The 19,413-nt window shown below is 46.3% G+C and overlaps 1 protein-coding gene across 2 annotated transcripts in view; it reads right to left on the reverse strand.

The window, feature by feature from the left end:
- Positions 1-5,178: 5,178 nt before the first annotated feature.
- ZFP64 (ZFP64 zinc finger protein) overlaps positions 5,179-19,413 on the reverse strand; it is a 79,104-nt gene continuing 64,869 nt past the window's right edge. For both annotated transcript variants that reach the window (XM_021685906.2, XM_021685907.1), the window contains 4 exons: positions 17,433-17,582; positions 17,134-17,196; positions 8,694-8,945; positions 5,179-5,888 (listed from right to left, as the gene is read on the reverse strand). In XM_021685906.2, coding sequence (XP_021541581.1) covers positions 5,179-5,888; positions 8,694-8,945; positions 17,134-17,196; positions 17,433-17,582 — 1,175 coding nt within the window. The remainder of the gene's footprint in view (positions 5,889-8,693; positions 8,946-17,133; positions 17,197-17,432; positions 17,583-19,413) is intronic.

Genomic DNA, 19,413 nt, shown 5'->3' on the forward strand with positions numbered 1-19,413 from the left:
TCGCTTGCTCTCTCCCCCTCCCGCAAATAAATAAAATCTTTAAACATCACTCAGAAGGGAGTCATAGATTTCACTGGACTGAAAGAGGTCCAGGCCTCAAAAAAATGAACTCAGGCCTTAAGGCAGATCTCCCAAGCCGGCAGTATTGGGTATTAGAAGGACTTCCACCGGCAAGCCTCACACACGGGTTCAAATCCTAACACTCTCGACTTCAGACACTACAATTATGTAGTGTATGTTGAGAGAAAGTCATGTCGGTCCTTCCTGCAATACTTGCCCCAGCATGTGGTCGGACAGCCTAGGGACACTTCTGCAATCATCCGCTACCCATAACTGAAGTGTTTTTTTTTTTTCCCAATCCCACCATAGACCTCCCCATTCTTGCAGAAAGAGCTTATCCTTTTTCTGCCTTAACATTTGGAACTCAAATGGTTCCACCTGATTCCCTCACCTCTGCCAGGGGAAGACACCCCATACTTGAGTGGAGACCCAAACTGCAGATACCATGTGGGAATGTGAGCCCGGTACACCTGGGCTTGGCTATCCTGCACTAGCTGTATTATTAACCTTTCTGAAGATAGGTTCCCTTATTAGGACAAATGCAAATGCCATTCCTCGTGAGGTCTGAATGGAATGGTGCAGAGGAATGCTTGAACACCGTGGTTCCCCGTGCCTGTTCCTCCCACGCAGAGCCCTGGCTGGCCAACCACGGTTACGACAGCTTCTGGACCAGCAACACAGGCAGGTTTCCTTCATAGGCAGATTCTTTTTCTTCCTTCACAGGACCAGCTACATAATTTGCAGGGTCTGATGCCAAATGAAAACACAGGGCTCTTTGTTTAAAGATTAATTTCAGGATGGCAAGAGCAGAGCACGCAATTAAGTGTAGGGCCCTTTGTGACAGCAAGGTGGCAGGTCCATGAGGACAGCCCTGCTCCTTCAGTGGGAGCATCTGTCCCCCTATTGCACATCAGAATCACCTGCAGAATTCCAGAAAATACCACCCCCCCTCCCAGGGCGGTCTCTCAAGATAGGTTCCATATACCTAAGAGCTTCCCAGGTGACTGTGGCCACTGTTAAGCTCACTGGACTAGGGGGACAGAAAACCGTGGACAAATGCCACGGACCAATATCCATCAAGAGCAGGCAAAGACAGCCCCAGTAAAACCCTGATAAAAGCGAAGTGTTCATGTATAGAACACCCCGGGTGTTCAGGATCTGAGCCAGGTGTTTCCTAGGAAAGTCGTCTCCAACTTTTAGGAGGCTGCACTGTTGCTCAGGGGCAGAGAACACTCATGACCTAGCGTCTCTTTCCAGGTTTTAACTTGGCAAAGGCTACTCCAGAGCCACCATGTCCCAGCTCCCTTCACCATAGCAATGCCGTAGGACGAGCCAGGTAGCCAGGGGAGGTGAGCAAGAGTTTACGTACAACTTCCTGGCCGTGTTAAGGGGAAGGGGCATGGCCTTTTCCACCTGGTTGGAGCTTAAGGCGGCACCATCTTGGACCACATGTGGAAGATCCAGAGTGGGGGAGAAGACAGAAGCCATGTTCCCCAACATCAGAAGGTCACAGGACTAGTTCTTGGTTATTTTCTAATCTGCCTCCCCCCTCCCCCAACTGAAGAAACAAGAAACGGGCAAACAGGTAAGCCAACCTTAGTTTCGTTTTACACCAGTTGATTTTAGCATTAAGCCAAATGCCTGAAGCGGCACATTTAGAGGAGCAAACAGAGAATCCGAGTCTCTGGTTGGATGCTGGACAGATAGTACTGCCAGAGGCTGGGGCTTCCTCACATCCTGCCTCCTCAACCCCATTAACTTACGTCAAAAGGCTTCTTCGGGATTGTCCACATCACCCTGCTCAATTTACTACTTTAATAAAATTTTTGTCTGAGACCCAGCCTAGCATTTTGTTCACATGGACTCTGGAGCTACCCTGCCAGGGGCTGAAACCTAAGTCTGTTCTAGAAGTTTCTTCACCTTTATGCTTCCGGTTTTTGCATTTGGACCAGAGGCAGGGATCAGGGTGGGGTGGGTGAGGCAGTCCCCTCAGGTGCCAAAAGAAAGTGGTACCCCAAATCTCACTGATCAAGGTCAATATTTTAATGCAATTTTACATGAGACTAGGATCTAATTCTGCCCCTGCATAACTGGCCTCAATTCCCAGGCCAACTTTTAATACTGCTTCACAACAACAAAGTGGCTGACCTGGGGGCCATAGTTTGCCAATTCAAGTATTTCTTGGTTATGGAGTTTTTGGAGCCCTAGGCAAAGGCCTCCCTTCCCTTGCCCTAGTCCCAGCTCTGGACGGCACTGGGAGAAATCAGTGAACACAGATAAAGTTCTTAGCACAATGTCTGGCTCAGAGTAGGGACTCATGTTGCCATGGCAACAGAAACAGGTTTTTTTTTTTTTTAAAGATTTTATTTATTTATTTGAGAGAGAGAATGAGATAGAGAGAGCATGAGAGGGGGGAGGGTCAGCGGGAGAAGCAGACTCCCTGCCGAGCAGGGAGCCCGATGCGGGACTCGATCCAGGGACTCCAGGATCATGACCTGAGCCGAAGGCAGTCGCCTAACCAACTGAGCCACCCAGGCGCCCCAGGATCATCCTTTTTAAGAAAAACTAAATGGGACAAAAAGATCCACGTACTATATAGTGCTTAGAAGGCAGCAAGAAACCATAAGCAGAAAAGAACACGAGGTCATCTTGATTTCTGGACTCTTTCCTGGAGATTTTATAGCCAATCTGAATAAGGATCAGAAGGACCCCATTTTTCCCAATGCCTAAACTTGAACTCATCTGTTGCATGAAGTAGCCCCCTCCTTGAAGGGACCCCAGGACATTTAGCATTCTCAGTATCTCTTTCCCATGTTTTTAACCCATGATCATTTACCCCATTGCTTGTACTCATCAATAGTCCAGCTCAGGGGTCAGCAAACTAGGCCTTCCAAATCATGGCCTTTTTTTTGTAAAGTTTTATCGGCACACGGCTATGCCCATTTGCTTACCTATTATTTCCGGCTACTTTAGTGACAATGGCAGAGTTGAGTAATTGTGCTAAAACAGCAGAGATGAACAGAGTTGAATAGACAAAGGCCAGCAAAGCCCAGAATATTTACTATCTGGCCCTTGATTGAAAAAGTCCATCAACTTCTGGTCTGGGCGAAGTCAGACCGCAAACATACTCCGTTTCCCCTTTCAGACCCATATTGATCTTTCAAACAGAGGCACAGAAACTTGGCTGTTCTGGTCTGCACCAGGTCAGCAGCCCCTTAGCCATCACGGCTCTTTCCAACAGTTCTGTCCTTATCTATATATTTGAAGTCTCATCCTAGAAGGGTTTACTCTTGTACTTCCTCAATTGTTTTATAAAGTTTTATTGGAACACAGACACGTTCATTCTTTCTCTTATAGCCTATGGCTGCTTTTGTGCTAAAGCCAGAGTTTCCTCACAAGAGAGACCTTACGGCCCTACAATGCCTCCAATATTTACAATGTGGTCTGGCACTCTTCGCGAACCTCTGCTCTATGGGGAATCCAAATTCACGGGTTATACCCAGGGTGGACCTCAGACCCCTGAAGTCCATACAACTGGGGGAAAAAAATACCTTTTAAAAAGGCCTTCCTGTTTATCTGAAGAGCTGTGATATGAAAAGTTCAAGGAACGTTTATATGATTTCGATCTACGGGCTCCCACTTGAAAGGTCAACAGCCCTCTTGCTACTAGAACAGAAACACAGATAAGACTCATGACAAACAGAGGTGACAACAGAATCTGTACAATGCATGGGCATTCAGTCACCAGACACTCTCCTGGACAATCGAAAAGCAAAGCAATCCAAAGCAAGCAAAGCAAAGATTAATTCTATCATGGGTCTCAGACATCATTTTCTCCTTACAACAAAGAGATCCAACAGCGTATCATTCACCTGCTGCCACACTTAAATCAGGTATGTTCAAACAGAATTCATAATGAAATAAGCTACAGATCTTCCATAAGTGAACTATTTATTCCCTTGTGTATAATCTATAAGTCTTCACGTCCTTTTTCTCCTAGTTTACAAAAAACGATGGATCTATTTAATCGGTTTTAAAAGCACCGATGTTTAACTTGAGGAGGGCACATAAGAATTTGTATTAAACAAAAACTGTACTTGAAGATGCCAAACAACGAAACAACTCTGGATAAGTTATAGATCCATTGGCATTCCAGAGCCTCCTAAGATTTGGCCAAAGTAAAATGTCCATCTACAAGAAGTCTGGATTTTCATTTGTTGGTTCCGCGAACACCAAGTGCTTATTGGGATGAAAGACCCTAAGCTCCGCCTGCCGCATGCATCACATGTCCCAGAACCAAGCCCGGGGCCCAAGTCTTTTCTCTAAGAAGTATGTAAATGCAGTTTCACAATGCACACGTGCGGGCTCAGCCAGTGTTAGCTTGATCTCTGGCGCCACCTACAGGTCAAGCTGCATTTCACGTCACTGCAGCATTAACACCTCGAGAAATCTGTGTGCGCCCCGAACGCATTACCGAATGGGGTGGGGATGGAGAACCCCACACCCTAACCAGTCTAATGGAAGAATGTAAAGAAAAACGGAGCGTCCCTCTTACGTCATTCTACAGCTGAGTCTGCCTTTTTATTATAAGACAATGATAAAAGGAACCACACGGATGCATAAGGCAAACACTCATAACCACCACCCAGGTTAAGAAATAGAACTTTCCCAGATGCCCCAGGTCCTCCACGTAACGCACCCCCGCCACCATCTTAGCCTTCCCCACTATACACATCAGTTTAGTTCTCCACGTGGTCTGAACAGTTTCATAATTCCATTGGAGGTGGATCAGTTTTAGGATCGGAATCCATCACGAAACTATCCCTGTGGGATAAAGCGGTGCGCAGTGGACCCCCCCCCCCCAACCTTGGAACGACTGGGTCGACTTGCGGAGCCGATGTTTGGAGGAAAGACAGCAACGTGGAGGGGTGTCTCCACGCTGTTGCTTTGGCGTCGGTTCTCACGCCAGTGACCCGCAGCCATGGCCTTGAGGGCCTATAAAGTTGGAGCATCCGTCCCCAGAGCTGGTGACAAGTCTGGCTTGGCGGCCTCCACTCGGAGGGCGGGACCGCAGCATCTGTCTGGCGTTCGGACAGCCGACCACCGTCTGTGGCTCAACTAGATGAACTGGCTGGGCTCCAGGGACGTCTCCAGCTGCCCTGCGGAGACCAGGGTGCCCAGCTGCCCCGGGGCACTGCTTTCGGGCGGGAAGGTGACCAAGTCTGAGTTCTTGCTCTCGCTCTGGTCGTTGTGCTGCTTCTTGTGGCATCTCAGAGAGTCGTCCCTGACGAAGGAGGCACCGCAGGTCTCGCAGCGGAAGGCCCGCTGGGTCACTATTTTGGCCACGTGCTGGGAGCTGCTCCCTCGGGGCCCTTCCTTGCCGTGCGGGGCCTGGTTCTCCGTTTTGGCCTCGTCCCTGTGCACCTTGTCAATGTGCTTGGCCAGGCTGCTGGGCCGCTTGGTGTCGAAGCTGCAGAAGTCACACTTGAACGGGCGGTCGGTGCAGTGCACTCGGCTGTGCACGCGCAGGGCCGCAGTGCTGGAGCACGAGTAGCTGCACTCGGGACACTTCTCGGGGTGGTCGGCCTGGTGCAGCCGGCTGTGCTCCAGGAGGTCGGCCCGGTCCCGGCCCTGGAAGGAGCAGTGCAGGCACTTGAACGTGTGCTTGATGCGGATGTGCGACTTGAGATTTGCCTTCATCGTGCAGCGGACGTCACAGAACTCGCACTTGAAAGGCTTCTCTCCCGAGTGCACGATCATGTGCCTTTTCAAGTCCGAGCTGATTTTGAACTTGGCGCTACAGAGCCAGCACTGGAAGGGGGTGTCCCCTAGCAACGGAAGGTGTGTTTCCATTAGAGCAAGCAGGCAAAAGAACTCCCCCCCTACCCCCTCCGAACATGCGTCAGAACACGTGGTGCAGAGAGAGTTGGGTCTTTGAACTCCAACGATGGGTAACTCCCTGACACGGCCACTTACCATGTGCCTTAACTTCTTTTATCCTCACAACAATCTTATGAGTGGGTACTATTGCCCCCATTGAACAGATGGGATAATGGAGGCTTCGAGGTCAAATAGCAGGGATTTGAACTCAGGCACCAGGGCGTCCAAGTCCACACTCTTCATGAGGCCACTTTACTTTCCAATCTAGCTCTCATTTAATCTAACACCCCAAAACTGGGCATGGGAGAGGTGCAATTTATGTTACAACTGTGCCAAATCAAACTAGGACTTATTGCTGACTCTGATGTTTCAGCTGTATTACATCGATCGATTGGCTTGTATTACTAAAGTCTCATAGTTACACAACGAGACTGAATTTTATTTATAAAATTAATACAGGAATATGGCAGCAGGGGACAAATTCCTGAAAATCCATAGCCTCCTTTGTACTCTGGAGGCACTGCTAAGGATTTTTAGTGCTTCTGGAGGTTGCTACTTTAACGATTATCATCAGTTGAACATAAGCAGAGATGAGGATCTCACTTACCCTACACGTCCACCCTACCCCCCCCCCCCCCAGCCTCTCCTCCATTGTTGGGTGTGTATTTTACCCCTCTGGCATTATCTTCTATATTAGGTAATAGCATCCTAACTTTTAGTCCATCAGCTTGAGAGGTTTCTTGAGGATTCCCTTGTCTTTACCATACTACCTCTTCCTACTTGTCAGGATTTTCACATTTAAGTTCAAGAACATTTGCATTCTGGCCAGTGAATTCCCATGCTTTAACTAGTTGTTTTCAGTGTTCGAATCAAACTGTAATTTATGACTGGGTATATGTCATTCACCGGGGCCAAAGACTGCACCAGAATTCCGCTCACCTCCTTAGAGGGTCACTGTCACACCTGGGCCATTGGATAATGTTGTTAGCATTAAGGTCACACTGATTCTCTTTTCTTACATGCTCATTTTGGGTCACAGTTTAGCTTAATTCTTGACTGGACTATGCATTCAGGAAAAAAGAATCTTGCCATAATCTCAAAAGTAACCCAGTCCCTTAATTATGGAATATTTTAGATAAAATTTCTTGTGGATTTTGAGTTTCTGATTTACTGAATTTTCTTTTAAACCTTCAACATAGGAATCATCCTGATACTTCCCTTTACTGCAACCTCTGTTTGCTATATTCAAATATACATCAAATATGCCAAATTTTGTTTTCTCCCTGGAGAAGACTTTATCTTCCAGTAATTTCCACTAGCATGATGGCTGGTAGTTTGATTTCTTGCCTAATTTTGTCTACTTTCTACCTGTATACTTCAGATAGTTTAGCTGGGTATAGAATTCTTCATTCAAAATCACTTCCCAACTTTGAGGGCATTATTCCACTATCCCCCTAGAAGCTACTACTACTGAGAAGTTTTTCTAGGTTTGACTCTGCCCATCCACTCTGTACTGCTTGGCATCTTGTGAATCCTTTCGACTCTCATGGCTCCTTAGAATTGGGAAATTCTTTCTCATTTGATTTTCTCACTTCTATTTTTTTTTTCCTAGACCTAGTCAGTAACCAAACTTCCAATTTCTTATTCTTTCTCAGTTATCCAAATCAGTTTTTTTTTTCTTTCTTCTAATGTCTGGGAAATTTCTTTGCCTTTGTAGTCAACAATTCCAGTTTTAATTCTTACTTTGTTCTCACTACATTTTCATAGAACTCTTCTTGGATGCAACATTTCTGCTAGTGGGTAGATACCAATTAGAATTGAAGAATTCTTGTCTGTGACCCAAGTACTCTGTTAACTCCAGGATTTGTTAGATTTGGGGCATTTTAGATCACTCATCTCCTGCCAATGATTCATAATCCATAGTTGACATTTAGTTTAGGAAGAACAGATTGGTTTAAGGATTAGATATAGGTGGTCATTGGTTTTACCTGCTACTGGGCAGTATGGACCATGTTGCCAATAGGCTTTAGCTTCTCCTCTGAGCTCTGTGGCCTTGGCAGTCTACATGCCAGTTCCAAGTCCAGAGCTCTCAGGGCAGTAAAACATTGGTTAGAAAGACTGGGAGGCAGCCATAGAGTTGGGAGCCATTTGTCTGCTGGACGAGTTTTTTTTTTTTTTTTTTAAACTTAGTTTCAGATGTCAGCATATTCTATCTGCTCGCCATCTTCCATGAATTCATTGAAAAGCCTCATTTTCTGAGCCTTCTTATGAGCCTCTCAATCCCCACTTTTCTGTGCCATGATGAACTGGTTGATTCTATCTATTGTTATTCAATGGGGTCTCACAAAGGGAAGATAAAGCTCTTTGCCAAGTCTAATTTCCAGCACTAGAAGTCTGTGATTTGCAGTTCCAGTCAACTAATTTTGCAACGCATCTGAATTCAGCCATGCGATCAGTTTATGTGAAATGACTGAAACACCTAGTTTATACGCCAGACTTTTGAGAGACATCCCTTGCTTCCCTGCTGTAGCGGGTACTCATCCCCAGCTGTGGCCTATGTAATGGAGTTGGAAAAAACCCAGCTGTCAGACTTCCACGTTTTACTGAAAATTGCCATCTAAGTGAAAAACCACAGAGATTCCAATTCCTTTACTTTTGACCACCAAGTCCTCTTGGTTGCTTGTGTTTTGGCGAGGTGAAGGTTAAGAAACTGGACGACAGGTAAGGCACAGGTCTCTGGGCCAGGGACCTACCTGTGTGGGACCGCAGGTGGACGGTGAGCTGGCTCGAGTTGCGGCTGGCGTACGGGCAGAGCTGACATTTGTAGGGCCGCTCGTCCGAGTGGATCCGCAGGTGCTTCTTGAGGCTGCTGCTGTCCACAGCGGCGTAGTCACAGAGGTGACACTTGTGGGGCTTTACGCTGGTGTGGCAGCGCATGTGCATGGTCAGGTTGTCCTTCCGGCTGAAGCACTTGTCGCAGAACTCACACTTGTGGGGTTTGTCTCCTTCAAACACATAAGGAAGATTTGAGGGTTTAAGGGTTTCTCTATTAAGGTGACCGCAGAGAGATCTCACCAAGACGGTAGCCTGGGCCTAGGGGTCTGCCTCTTCCTTCTGTCCCAGCGCTCAGACAGGAAGACACTGAAGTACGTAGTTCAGCATGCTGGGAAATGAGAAGGTGTGCTAGGCGTGGATGGCTCACAAATTTTAAAGAACCCTAAGGAACCGGCAAGATCAGATTGAAGGAGAAAAATCATAGACCAAACTCTGTTTGGGAAAAAGGGAGTGGTCATAGAAGTATTCAAGATCAGGTGTAGGGACCTTGGAACAGCTTTCATGGCTCATATTGAATGGTCTGCTGGCCTCCTCCTTTACTTGTGCCAAACCATAGCAGCAATGGTGTGTCTACCCCAGGCTGTTAGAAAATGAGGGCGCTTACACCACAGAAACAGCGCAAAGGCCTCAAGTAGTTAGAAATAATCTGGAGAACAGAACCCCACGGCCAGAGCGTTTCCTCCAGTGTTCCATCCCTCCCCTACAACCACTCCAGACTGATCATTTACAAATAAAAAAATCTACCCAATAACCAAATGCTTCGGGGAAAGCCAGAACCCAGGAAGACACACCCATCTCAAGAAGTTGAGGTTCTAAGAGCAAATAGTTTTCATTTCCGTAATAATTCCGATTCTCCCAGGTCTCTCAAGACGCCAAGTTCACGAGTGGAAAAGATGTTAAAAAAAAGCACTTCGAAGATGGAGCTCCAGAATCTCCCAGAAGGCTGCCCGAAAGGACAAGAGGGAAAGTGCAAGACATGAAAGCCAGTTCTAGATGGTCCAGGACGAAACAAATAGTTATTTCTCAACACTAACGACAGTCCCAGGTCTTAATATGGCTTATCTGGAGGCAGGGTGATAGTTTCAGAAGCCCAAGGAGCTCTTACAGCTTTCAGACAGAAATGCTCAGATCAGCATGTAACTCCTCAGACAATGGGAGCAGTGTCTGCAAAGTTCTATGGAAATTATTTAAATAGAGTCCTATACTTGAACTAGCATTCAGTAGGAAGAGAAAATAAGGCCAGATGATGACTCAGAGTATCACACTTGAACTGTGTACCTAAGAAAAAAGGAAGTGGATAAGATGTGGGTTCTAATAAAATGGAAAGTATTGCTTCCAAACCACGAGAGAACCATACAAAAAGGCAAAAGAACACAAGTCAAACTACATATAAGTAAAAACAGGTTAAGTTTCCCTGTTAAAAGTTTTAACACATTTTAAAAATCAGCTTAATGCTCCTAAGGTACATAAGTATTTTAGGAAAATGCTAGAAGATAGGAGTATCAAATATTGGGCAAAACAGAAATCTTGGTGAAAGCCGCTAAAAAAAAATTCATACTGAAAAGATAAAACCAAATAGATGTGACTCAAACTTATGAATCTGACATGGTTTCCCAGAAGGTTTTTCAAAAGTCAGGGCATATTTTAAAACAATTTTTAAGAATCAAAATCCGATTACAAACTCCCTAGAGACGGGCAGGGAAAGCTCTGTCAAAACCTATAGCCTAGCCCTGTTTTCAGGATGTTTGTAGACAAGTTCATTTTTAACAAACGGCTGGAAGTGAACTATGCAATTCTATGAACTAGAAGAAATCAAGATATACAGCAGTTAATCCATACAAACAAAAATGGTCAAGAAGGGAGGTTTGCTCAAGATACCAATACCCCAGGGTCTTCAAGCTCAGCATCACTGCCTTTTTGGCCAAGTAATCCTTTGCTGTAGGCTGTCCTAAGCAGCATCTCTCACCACTTCCCACTAGATGCCAGCAGCACCTCCATCCCTAGTTTTAAGGGTCAAAAAGGTCTTCTGATTGTCCAATGTCCCCAGGGCTGGGGGGGCGGCGGGGGGGGGGGGGGTTGGCGCGAGACTACCTGGTTGAGAACCATCCCAACACACTGGAAAAGAGAAAGGGGACTGCAGATTAAGTCCATCATGGCTTAAGTAGAACTTTACCCTAATAAATTAAGACTTGATAAAACGGATAATGATTTAGGAATATTTCAAATTACAAAGCCTGAACCAGGAGAAAACTGATCAATGACAGAGTTGCTAGGTGAGAGATGAACCCCAAGGTGAACTATGTACCGTTTGACTATTCACTAGTGGTGCCCTGCCCAGGAGAATTCCACCTCCTAGTTCGTGATCACAGGCTTGGGACTGTGACTCGTTCTGCCCAAAGAAATAGGATCGAAACGGAGGGATCACTCTCAGGCAAATGCTTTTAAGAGCCAGGGTGGTTCACCACATGTTTCTCTTAGATGACCTGTAACGTTACAGATCAGGGTTTTGTTTTTTGTTTTAAAGATTTATTTTTATTTGACAGAGTGAGTGTGTGGGTGCAAAAGCAGGGGGAGTGGCAGGCAGGAGAGGGAGAAGCAGGCTTCCCACTGAGCAGGGAGCCCGATGTGGGGTTTGATCTCAGGATCCTAGGATCATGACCTGAGCCCAAGGCAGACACTTAACCAGTTGAACCACCCAGGCACACCCACCCTTTTTTTATAGAAGATTTTGAGACTGTGTGAGCATGGGGGGTGGGGGGTTGGGGAGAAGGGCAGAGGGAGAAGCAGGCTCCTGGGTGAGCAGGATCCCTCATGCTGGCCCGATCCCAGAATCCTACGATCATGACCTGAGCCAAAGGCAGATGCTTAACCGACTGAGCCACCCAAGCACCAGCCTCCGCCAGATCAGGGGGTTAAAATAGGGCTTGTGGATAAGATTTAGGAGGTCCAAGACCTTGTATGAGAAACTACTACATTTTTATTTCTACTACCTGTAACTGGAATTTAGCATTTCTACCCATTATGCAATCAACAACCCAATAATGGTACCAGAGACCCTGGTCAATAGACAGGAGCCATGCTCATACCATATTATGCTTGTTGCATTTCTGAAGGATTATTTATGCTCATCACGACTTCACAATTAAGAGGAGGATCTGGTAGCTGGTCTGCTAACAAACTCAAGGTTTTCTTAGTGTTCCTGCACATACTAATCATCTGGGGGCTGAGGAGGGGCTCATTAAAATGGGTTTCCCCCCCAAGCTTTGGGACGTAATTGACGTGACATTAAGGTATACAGTGTGATGATTCGATACAAGTGTATATTGAAAAAGGATTACCACCCTAAGGTTAACACCTTCACCTCAGAAAATTACCGTTTCTTTGTGGTGAGACCATTTAAAGTCTACTCAATATATTAAGAGTTGCTAACTGAACAGTCGCCACGCTGTACATTAGCTTCCTAGAACTCCATCTTAGAACTGGAAGTTGGTACCCTTTAACCAACATTTCCCATTTCTCAAGTTAAACTTACAGAGTAAAATGTAGTTTGTGTCAGCGTGCCCAGGTTGGTCTGGAGATTCAGGGTTTCTAACAAGCTCCCAGCTGAGGCTGACACACCTGGTCTTTACCACACTTAAGAGGGGGGGCTATGTATTAAAATACCACACGTTTAACACTGATCAAACAGGTACAGAAATACTGAAATTTAATTTAAAAACCTTCTGGGAAGGGTCCATAAGCTTCACAAAATTGCCAGGTGTCCATGACAGGAAAAAAAAAAAAGGTCAAGACTGCCTTTATCTGGCATGTTCCAGACAGAGGCCAGGCCGCTCCACGGGCCGATTCCCAGACAGAAGACAGCACAAGGCACAGAGGGGTGACTGACTCTGGGGGACACTGGGAGGGACATGAGCGGTCTTCATTTGTCCTGGAGATGGACACTGTCCTCACAACCTAATCTACACTCTCTCCATCCACTGAGAAAGTCCGAAGCGGAGAGCATTGTGGGCATGTTCTATCAAGTCTTCCAGGAACAGTGTTTCCACTGTTTCTAGCACAGGGAAAGAAAAAATGCCCCCACTCATTTCATGACCAATTAATCCTGATTCCAGTACTAAAAGAATAGGATAAAAATAGAAATATTGTAAGTCAATCTCCTTTACTAAGCTAAACGCTACATGAGCATCTTAAAACATTTACAATTCAACTATTATTTCTGATTAAAAATTTTTATCCAGGATAAACTGGCATTTGGGGTATAAAGAGGAAATGTAACTTTAGAATGAAGTTAAAAACCCCAAAATCCAGGCCTTTTTCTCCAGGAGGTCTCTAATGTGAGCACACCCAGCTTTCTAGTTCACTCTCCCGTGGATAAGCCTGCAGCAAGCCCCAGTCCCGGCACAGAGGCCCTTCTCTGAGCCGCTGTGTCCGCTGCGCCTCCCTCCCCTGCATTAGCCTGTCCCGTCAAACTCCACCTCCACGGTTCTCAGAGTGCAGTGCCTGGGGGTCCCCGAGTCTCTTCCGGTCGAGTCTGCAGCCAGAAGTATCTTCATCCTACTACGAAGATGGGACTTTTCCTTTTTCATGGTTGACCTTCACTCTGCTGTGGGGGCACCTGGGCAGAACTGCAGGTACCTGAGCACGGATTGCCAGCCGCCAGCCACCCCCCGCCCTCCCCGCTGGAAGGTGATTCCTCCCAGCCGTGCCCTCCCAGGGAACCCAGTGCCAGTTTCACTTAGGAACAGCCTTCCCAGCAGCAAAACCCAATATATTAAATCTCTCCTTGCTGACAACTTTTTAAACACCGTGTAATGAAATGGGAAGTATGCAGACCAAAGTACACGCTCTTGAGAACAGGCTCTTGCTGGGAGGTAGGAGGGGGCTGCGTTGTGAGGTGCAGACGTCAGTTTCACTCGAAAGAACAGACCCACTGTGGTTTTTTCAAATTTGGGATTTGACGAGTATGTTCTTCAGAATGAACTACATGAGCCTGTCATTTCAAGAAAGATGATCAACAATGCTGCAGTGGTAACATCCCAGCTCTAAACTCAAAGTTGGGATTTCGGAACATCTATCCCCTACCCTGGGCATGCGGCTTCCTGGTTCTTAGATTTTTCTGATGAGATTGGGAATATTAACAAGTGATTTTTTTCCTATTATAAAATGGGTCAATGTTTGGAAGGATTATGAAAGTTGATAAACCAGTATTTTCCAAGTGGCCAATGCAGGATAGGTGTTTAAAAAAAAAATCAAGCATGAGTAAGACATTCAAAAAGTAAACAGAACAATGGATTTTATCAGTTTGAGAAGTTTATGGGTACGGCTCCAGGTTCTATACAGCAACTGATCCTTAAGAAACCCTTGGGGCACCTGGGTGGCTCAGTTTGTGAAGCATCCGATTCTTGGTTTCAGCTTAGGTTGTTCTCTCATGGGTCATGGGAAGGAGTCCTGCATCGGGCTCTGTGCTCACTGGGGAGTCTGCTTGAAGGTTCTCTCCCTTTGCCCCTCCCCCCACTTGCACGCTCTTTCTCTAAATCTTTAACACAGTTAAACTTCCCTCTGATGTGTTTCAGTAGAATATTAAAGATTATCGGAAAAGGCTATCAACAAAATATTCCATTTCCAACCACATATGAGGCACCAGATTTTCTTCAGATACTTCAAAACACGGCAACGGACTAGATGCAGGTGCGAGAATCCAGCTGACTTGAGATTTACGAGGGTATAGATAATACCACTGGTCACATTTTTTGGGGAAAAGTTATTGCTTATAAAAGTGTCAGTATAAGGAGCTTACAGGTTGTTTTTTTTTGTTTGTTTGTTTGTTTTTTTAAGTAATCTCTCCACCCAGTGTGGGGCTCAAACTCACAATCCTGAGATTAAGAGTTGCACGCTCTACCACCCAAGCCAGCCGGCCACCCTGGCTTACTTTTAAGTGGATAAATATTTTAAAGTTTGGTTTTAATTTTTAGTGCAGTAACTATAAAAACACAAACTTGGGGTGGGGGAAAGCTTCAATTCTTAGATGTAAAAAGATCACAACAGTGTTTTGAGAACCACTGTTGAATCCATTAGGCAAAGGTCCAGCCTAAGCCTTAAAAGATCACCTGCACATAGCACCCTCCCCGCCTCTCACAGCTTGGTCAGGGATGCCCTTCAGCCCACACGTCCATTTTCTTTTAAGTAGAACTTTTCTCTATAAGCTGGGCACGTGGCCAGAGTCAAGACTTTTCTCCCAGCCTTCATTTCCACAGCCTGGAGTGACCCATGTGACTACGTTCTGGCCCAACAGGAATGAACCCAAGTGACAGGTAACTTCTAATATATACCTTAAATGGGTGTGTGTGTGTGTGTGTGGCGGGGGGGGTGTCAGCCAGCTTAGACCATGCCAACATGGGCTACACACTCGGGATGTTAAAGCAACAACCTAAGAGCCCGAATCCCCGAAACCATGGGGCTGTCTACCATACCTAACTTGGACTGTCATAAGACAGAAATAGCTTGGTTTTAAGCCACCATTAGTTGGGTCTCACTATTAATCACAAGGGACCCTACTTCTGGGTCATGCCCTGAGAGATGCTGTAAGTCCCCCAGACTCCTCTCTTTCACCAGTTAAGATATTCAGAGAACTAGAGCATTTGCTTTGAACACAGAAATAGCCTAAGAATCTGCTAGAGAAGCCATCTATCTTGCCCCTGCTTCTGTTATCAAGGAGTCTGTCTGAACCCCACCAAGGACAGGGCCTTGCCTACTTTCTGTAATCCCCATCATGCTCTGTATTATTCCAATAAAACATTATTAATCCACCCCTGACTATCTTTCTAGGTCTACCTTGGCACTATTCACATTTGGGGGTCTGGGAATTTTTTGTCGCAGGGCCTGACCTGTGGTCCTAGGAATTTGGGGGCACTTCTGGCCCCATCCACTAGGTGGCAGTAGCACTGCCCCAGCTGTGAGCGACCAACTGGCTTTGAAGCTGCCTTAGCCAGTCCTTTTGGTGGGGTCTCCTTTGTTCAGATGGCTTCTGCAATCTGCATGCTCCTGCTGACCTCATCCTGGCAGCCCGGTCTCTCAAGGAGGATCAACATTCCCTTCACTAATAGGCCTTTCATGACCTACCCCTTCCTGGCAAAAAGGACCCTTCATTCTCTTATTTGCACAGCACGATACCCATTTCTAGCTGAGACCACTAATTGCCCAGAAAGTGGTCCTCCTATTGGAGCTCCCGAGTTTAGTGGTTTCTGGAAACCACTTCCCAGCCCCCCTTGATGCCCGAGGTGGGTCATATCCCACCAGTCACCAGGGATGTTGCTGGGGGGTGGGGCAGGGCATGGCCCAAGGGAGGGATGCTGTGAGACCCTCCCCCGCTTCTGCTTGCCACTAGTTAACAGAGCAGTTGCCTTGTACCTGGAGATGAAGCTATAGGTTAAGGATGACAGAGCCATTCAACCAGCTGTGGAGTACTCCTTTAGTTGTATTTGAAACTTGATTATGTTTAAGCCACTTGGTTTGGTTTCTGTAAGAGCCAACAGACCAATATCTTAATTTTTATTTTATTATTTTTTTAAAGATTTTATTTGACAGAGAGCACAAGCAGGGGGAGCTGCAGGAAGAGGGGGAAGCAGGCTCCCGCTGAGCAGAGAGCCTGACGTGGGGCTCGATCCCAGGACCCTGGGATCATGACCTGAGCCAAAGGCAGATGCTTAACCGACTGAGCTACCCAGGTGCCCCCCCCACTTTTTTTTTACAGATTTTATTTTAGAGGGGAAGAGCATGTGTGCATGAGGTGGAGGAGCGAGCGAGAGAGCGAGCATGCTCAAATGGGGGTAGGGGGCTAAGGGAGAGGGAGAAGCAGACTCCCCATTGGGCAGGGAGCCCAACCCGGAGCTTGATCCCAGGACCCTGGGATCATGACCTGAGTCAAGGCAGACGCTTAACCGACGGAGCCACCCAGACGGCCACGACCTTATCTGAGGTTTACTAGGGCCACAAGGCCTCTTTGTAGCCCGTCCTCACCAACCTCTCCAACTAGCTCACCTCTTCCAAGCCTTTGCACCTGCTGTTCCCTCTGCTGGAATGTTCCTGGTCTTGTCTGGTTACTTAGCCACCTTTTATAGTTTAAGGCAAGAATCTTCTTCAGAAAGCCTTTCAGAAATAGCCTCGATCCCATCTACGACCGGTTCTCCCAGGACAGGCCCCCCCCCCCCATGACTTTTTAGGTCCCAGCCCACCCCACCAGACCATTTCATGAGGCAGAGACCGTTTCTGTCCTGCCCACCACTACGTGTCAGCACTTAAATTCTTATCCATTTCCTTCTTTTCAACATTAAAGTTTCGCACAAACAAACGGACACCTACCCGTGTGGATTCTCAGATGGCGGTCCAAATCTTTCATGCCATGAACAGTTTTGAAGTGGCAACCTAGAAGAAAAAAAAATCCAGCTTTTCTTAAAATAGCGCCTCAAAAAGGAAGCTCCTATAAACCTGAAGTTCTGGGAAGCCTGGCCGAGCTCAGACGCCACAGGATGCTTAGAACGCACGGAATGTGCCTGCGCGGTGTCTGCGCGGGGCGGGGCCAGGACTCAGCAGGTGAAACAGGCAGAGCTTGCCCGCCAGCGCCCGGTACAGAGACGGGGCTCCGCGCGTTCAAGTTTCACCTGGATAGCAACAGTTGAAGGTCCTTTCTCCAAGCGTCACCGTTTGTTCCTTGGACGCTGAGGGAAGCGCCAAGGCAGGGGCTTTCTGGGCATCACTGCTGTCCGTGGAGGGACACGTTGGTTTGGGAACATTATCTTCTAATTCTGAAGCTGAAATGGAGACAAAAAAGAAGTGTTAATTTCTCGAAAACCACAACCATGGTAAGTCTTACAATATAAGCAGGATTGTTTTACCTCCCTTCATCACCTCTCCCAAAACAAAAAAAACAAGAAACAAAACAAAAACATTAAAAATGGAAAGCCACGTACACTTTGGCCTTACAGAAGTCCTTTCTTGAACTACCAACTTCCAGAAAATACAGGGGACAAGGGACGTGGAAACAGGACAGACTCAACTGGCAAGACCCAGGCTGCAAAACTTTGTAATGGGGGCTTCTCAAATGACCTACTGAAAACTTAGTTTGTAAAAGATTTTCCGATCCATCACAGGCTATTTTTATAAAATATAATGCAAATTACAAATGAAATACGAAAAAAAAAAAAAAAGACCCAACATTAGAGATGAAAGAAGGCTGGTCCAGCAATGTCAAGCTATTTTTCAAAGCTTACTCGATTTCTGAATTTGTTTTGTCTCCATTCAGTAGGACACAGACCATATTTCAAGCACCAATGGTCTCCTGGACAAAATGCCACTGTTTCAGCAAATCACTTAAAGATGAAGGGGAAAAAACCAGACTCAAAGATACGACTTGCGGTATCAGGAGGTTACTTGGATCCCGATTTAAACATATCGTAAGCCATTTAAGACCATGACAAGCATGAACGCTAAAGTTTTTTTTTGGGGGGGGGGGTGTGAAGATGAAATTAAGAGTTTTTAAAGCGCATTCTCATAATTTAGGGATGGATATTTACAAGTTGTATAGATATCGGATGCTCCGAAATACTTCAGGGCAGGGGAATAGCTGGACAGAAGAAACAAGCCTGGCCCTGTGTCATTAATTGTCGAAGCCCAGCTCCAGGTACATGGGAGTTCGTGGCATCATGTTCTGTTATTAGGGTAGAACCATGTGAAACTGATGTTTTTGTGGGCCAAAATGGTCAGATAGTTTCATGTGGTCCAATCTAATGTGGAGGTTTAAACATTTCTGTAACAAAACCCAAGCGTTCCCAGAAGATTATAAAGTGATTTCTCTCCAAACAGATTTAAATCCAAGGAATAAAGAGGTGCTGTCAATGCCTGAAGTCTTAAAAAGATACTGATAAATTATGGGCCAAAGGCTGGGACTGTTTTCGCTCCAGGTAGAGAAGGTGGATTCCGTTTTCAGTGAGAGGTTTGTCAGGGTAAACCTCTTACCATGAGAAGCGAATGAACACATTGGTGTGGGCTTTAGCTCTTAAGCACAGTGCTTGCTTAGCTACTTGCTAACTGAAACTGAGCCTCCGTTTACTCCTTTGAAAAAGGATCACCGACCTGCCGCAGAGCTGCAGGGTTAAGAGAACAATGTAAATTCTCAGTACATCACCCAGCCTGTGCTTGTAAACACAATTCAGGAATAAAGGATCGCAGAGGTCCCATCTGAATAGTGGTGGTGCTCAAAGCCCCTTAACAGGGTCTGAACAAGTGACCGAATCTTGTGGCTCTCCACTAAGGGTAATTTTGCCCCCAGGGGTTATCTGGGAATGCTTGGGGATTTTTTTTTTTTTTTTTTTTAGATTTATTTGACAGAGACACAGCGAGAGAGGGAACACAAGCAGGGGGAGTGGGAGAGGGAGAAGCAGGCTTCCCGCGGAGCAAGGAGCCCGATGCGGGGCTCGATCCCAGGACCCTGGGATCATGATCCAAGCTGAAGGCGGACGTTTAATGACTGAGCCACCCAGGCACCCCTCTGGATAGTTTTTAAAGCCTCATTCTTTTTAAGGTACTCTTTTTTTTTGAGAGAGAGGGGACGAGAGGGCGAGCAGTGAGAAGGGCAGAGGGAGA

The sequence above is a fragment of the Neomonachus schauinslandi genome, chromosome 10 (genome assembly GCF_002201575.2).
Source record: "Neomonachus schauinslandi chromosome 10, ASM220157v2, whole genome shotgun sequence".
NCBI classification, from domain to species: domain Eukaryota; kingdom Metazoa; phylum Chordata; class Mammalia; order Carnivora; family Phocidae; genus Neomonachus; species Neomonachus schauinslandi.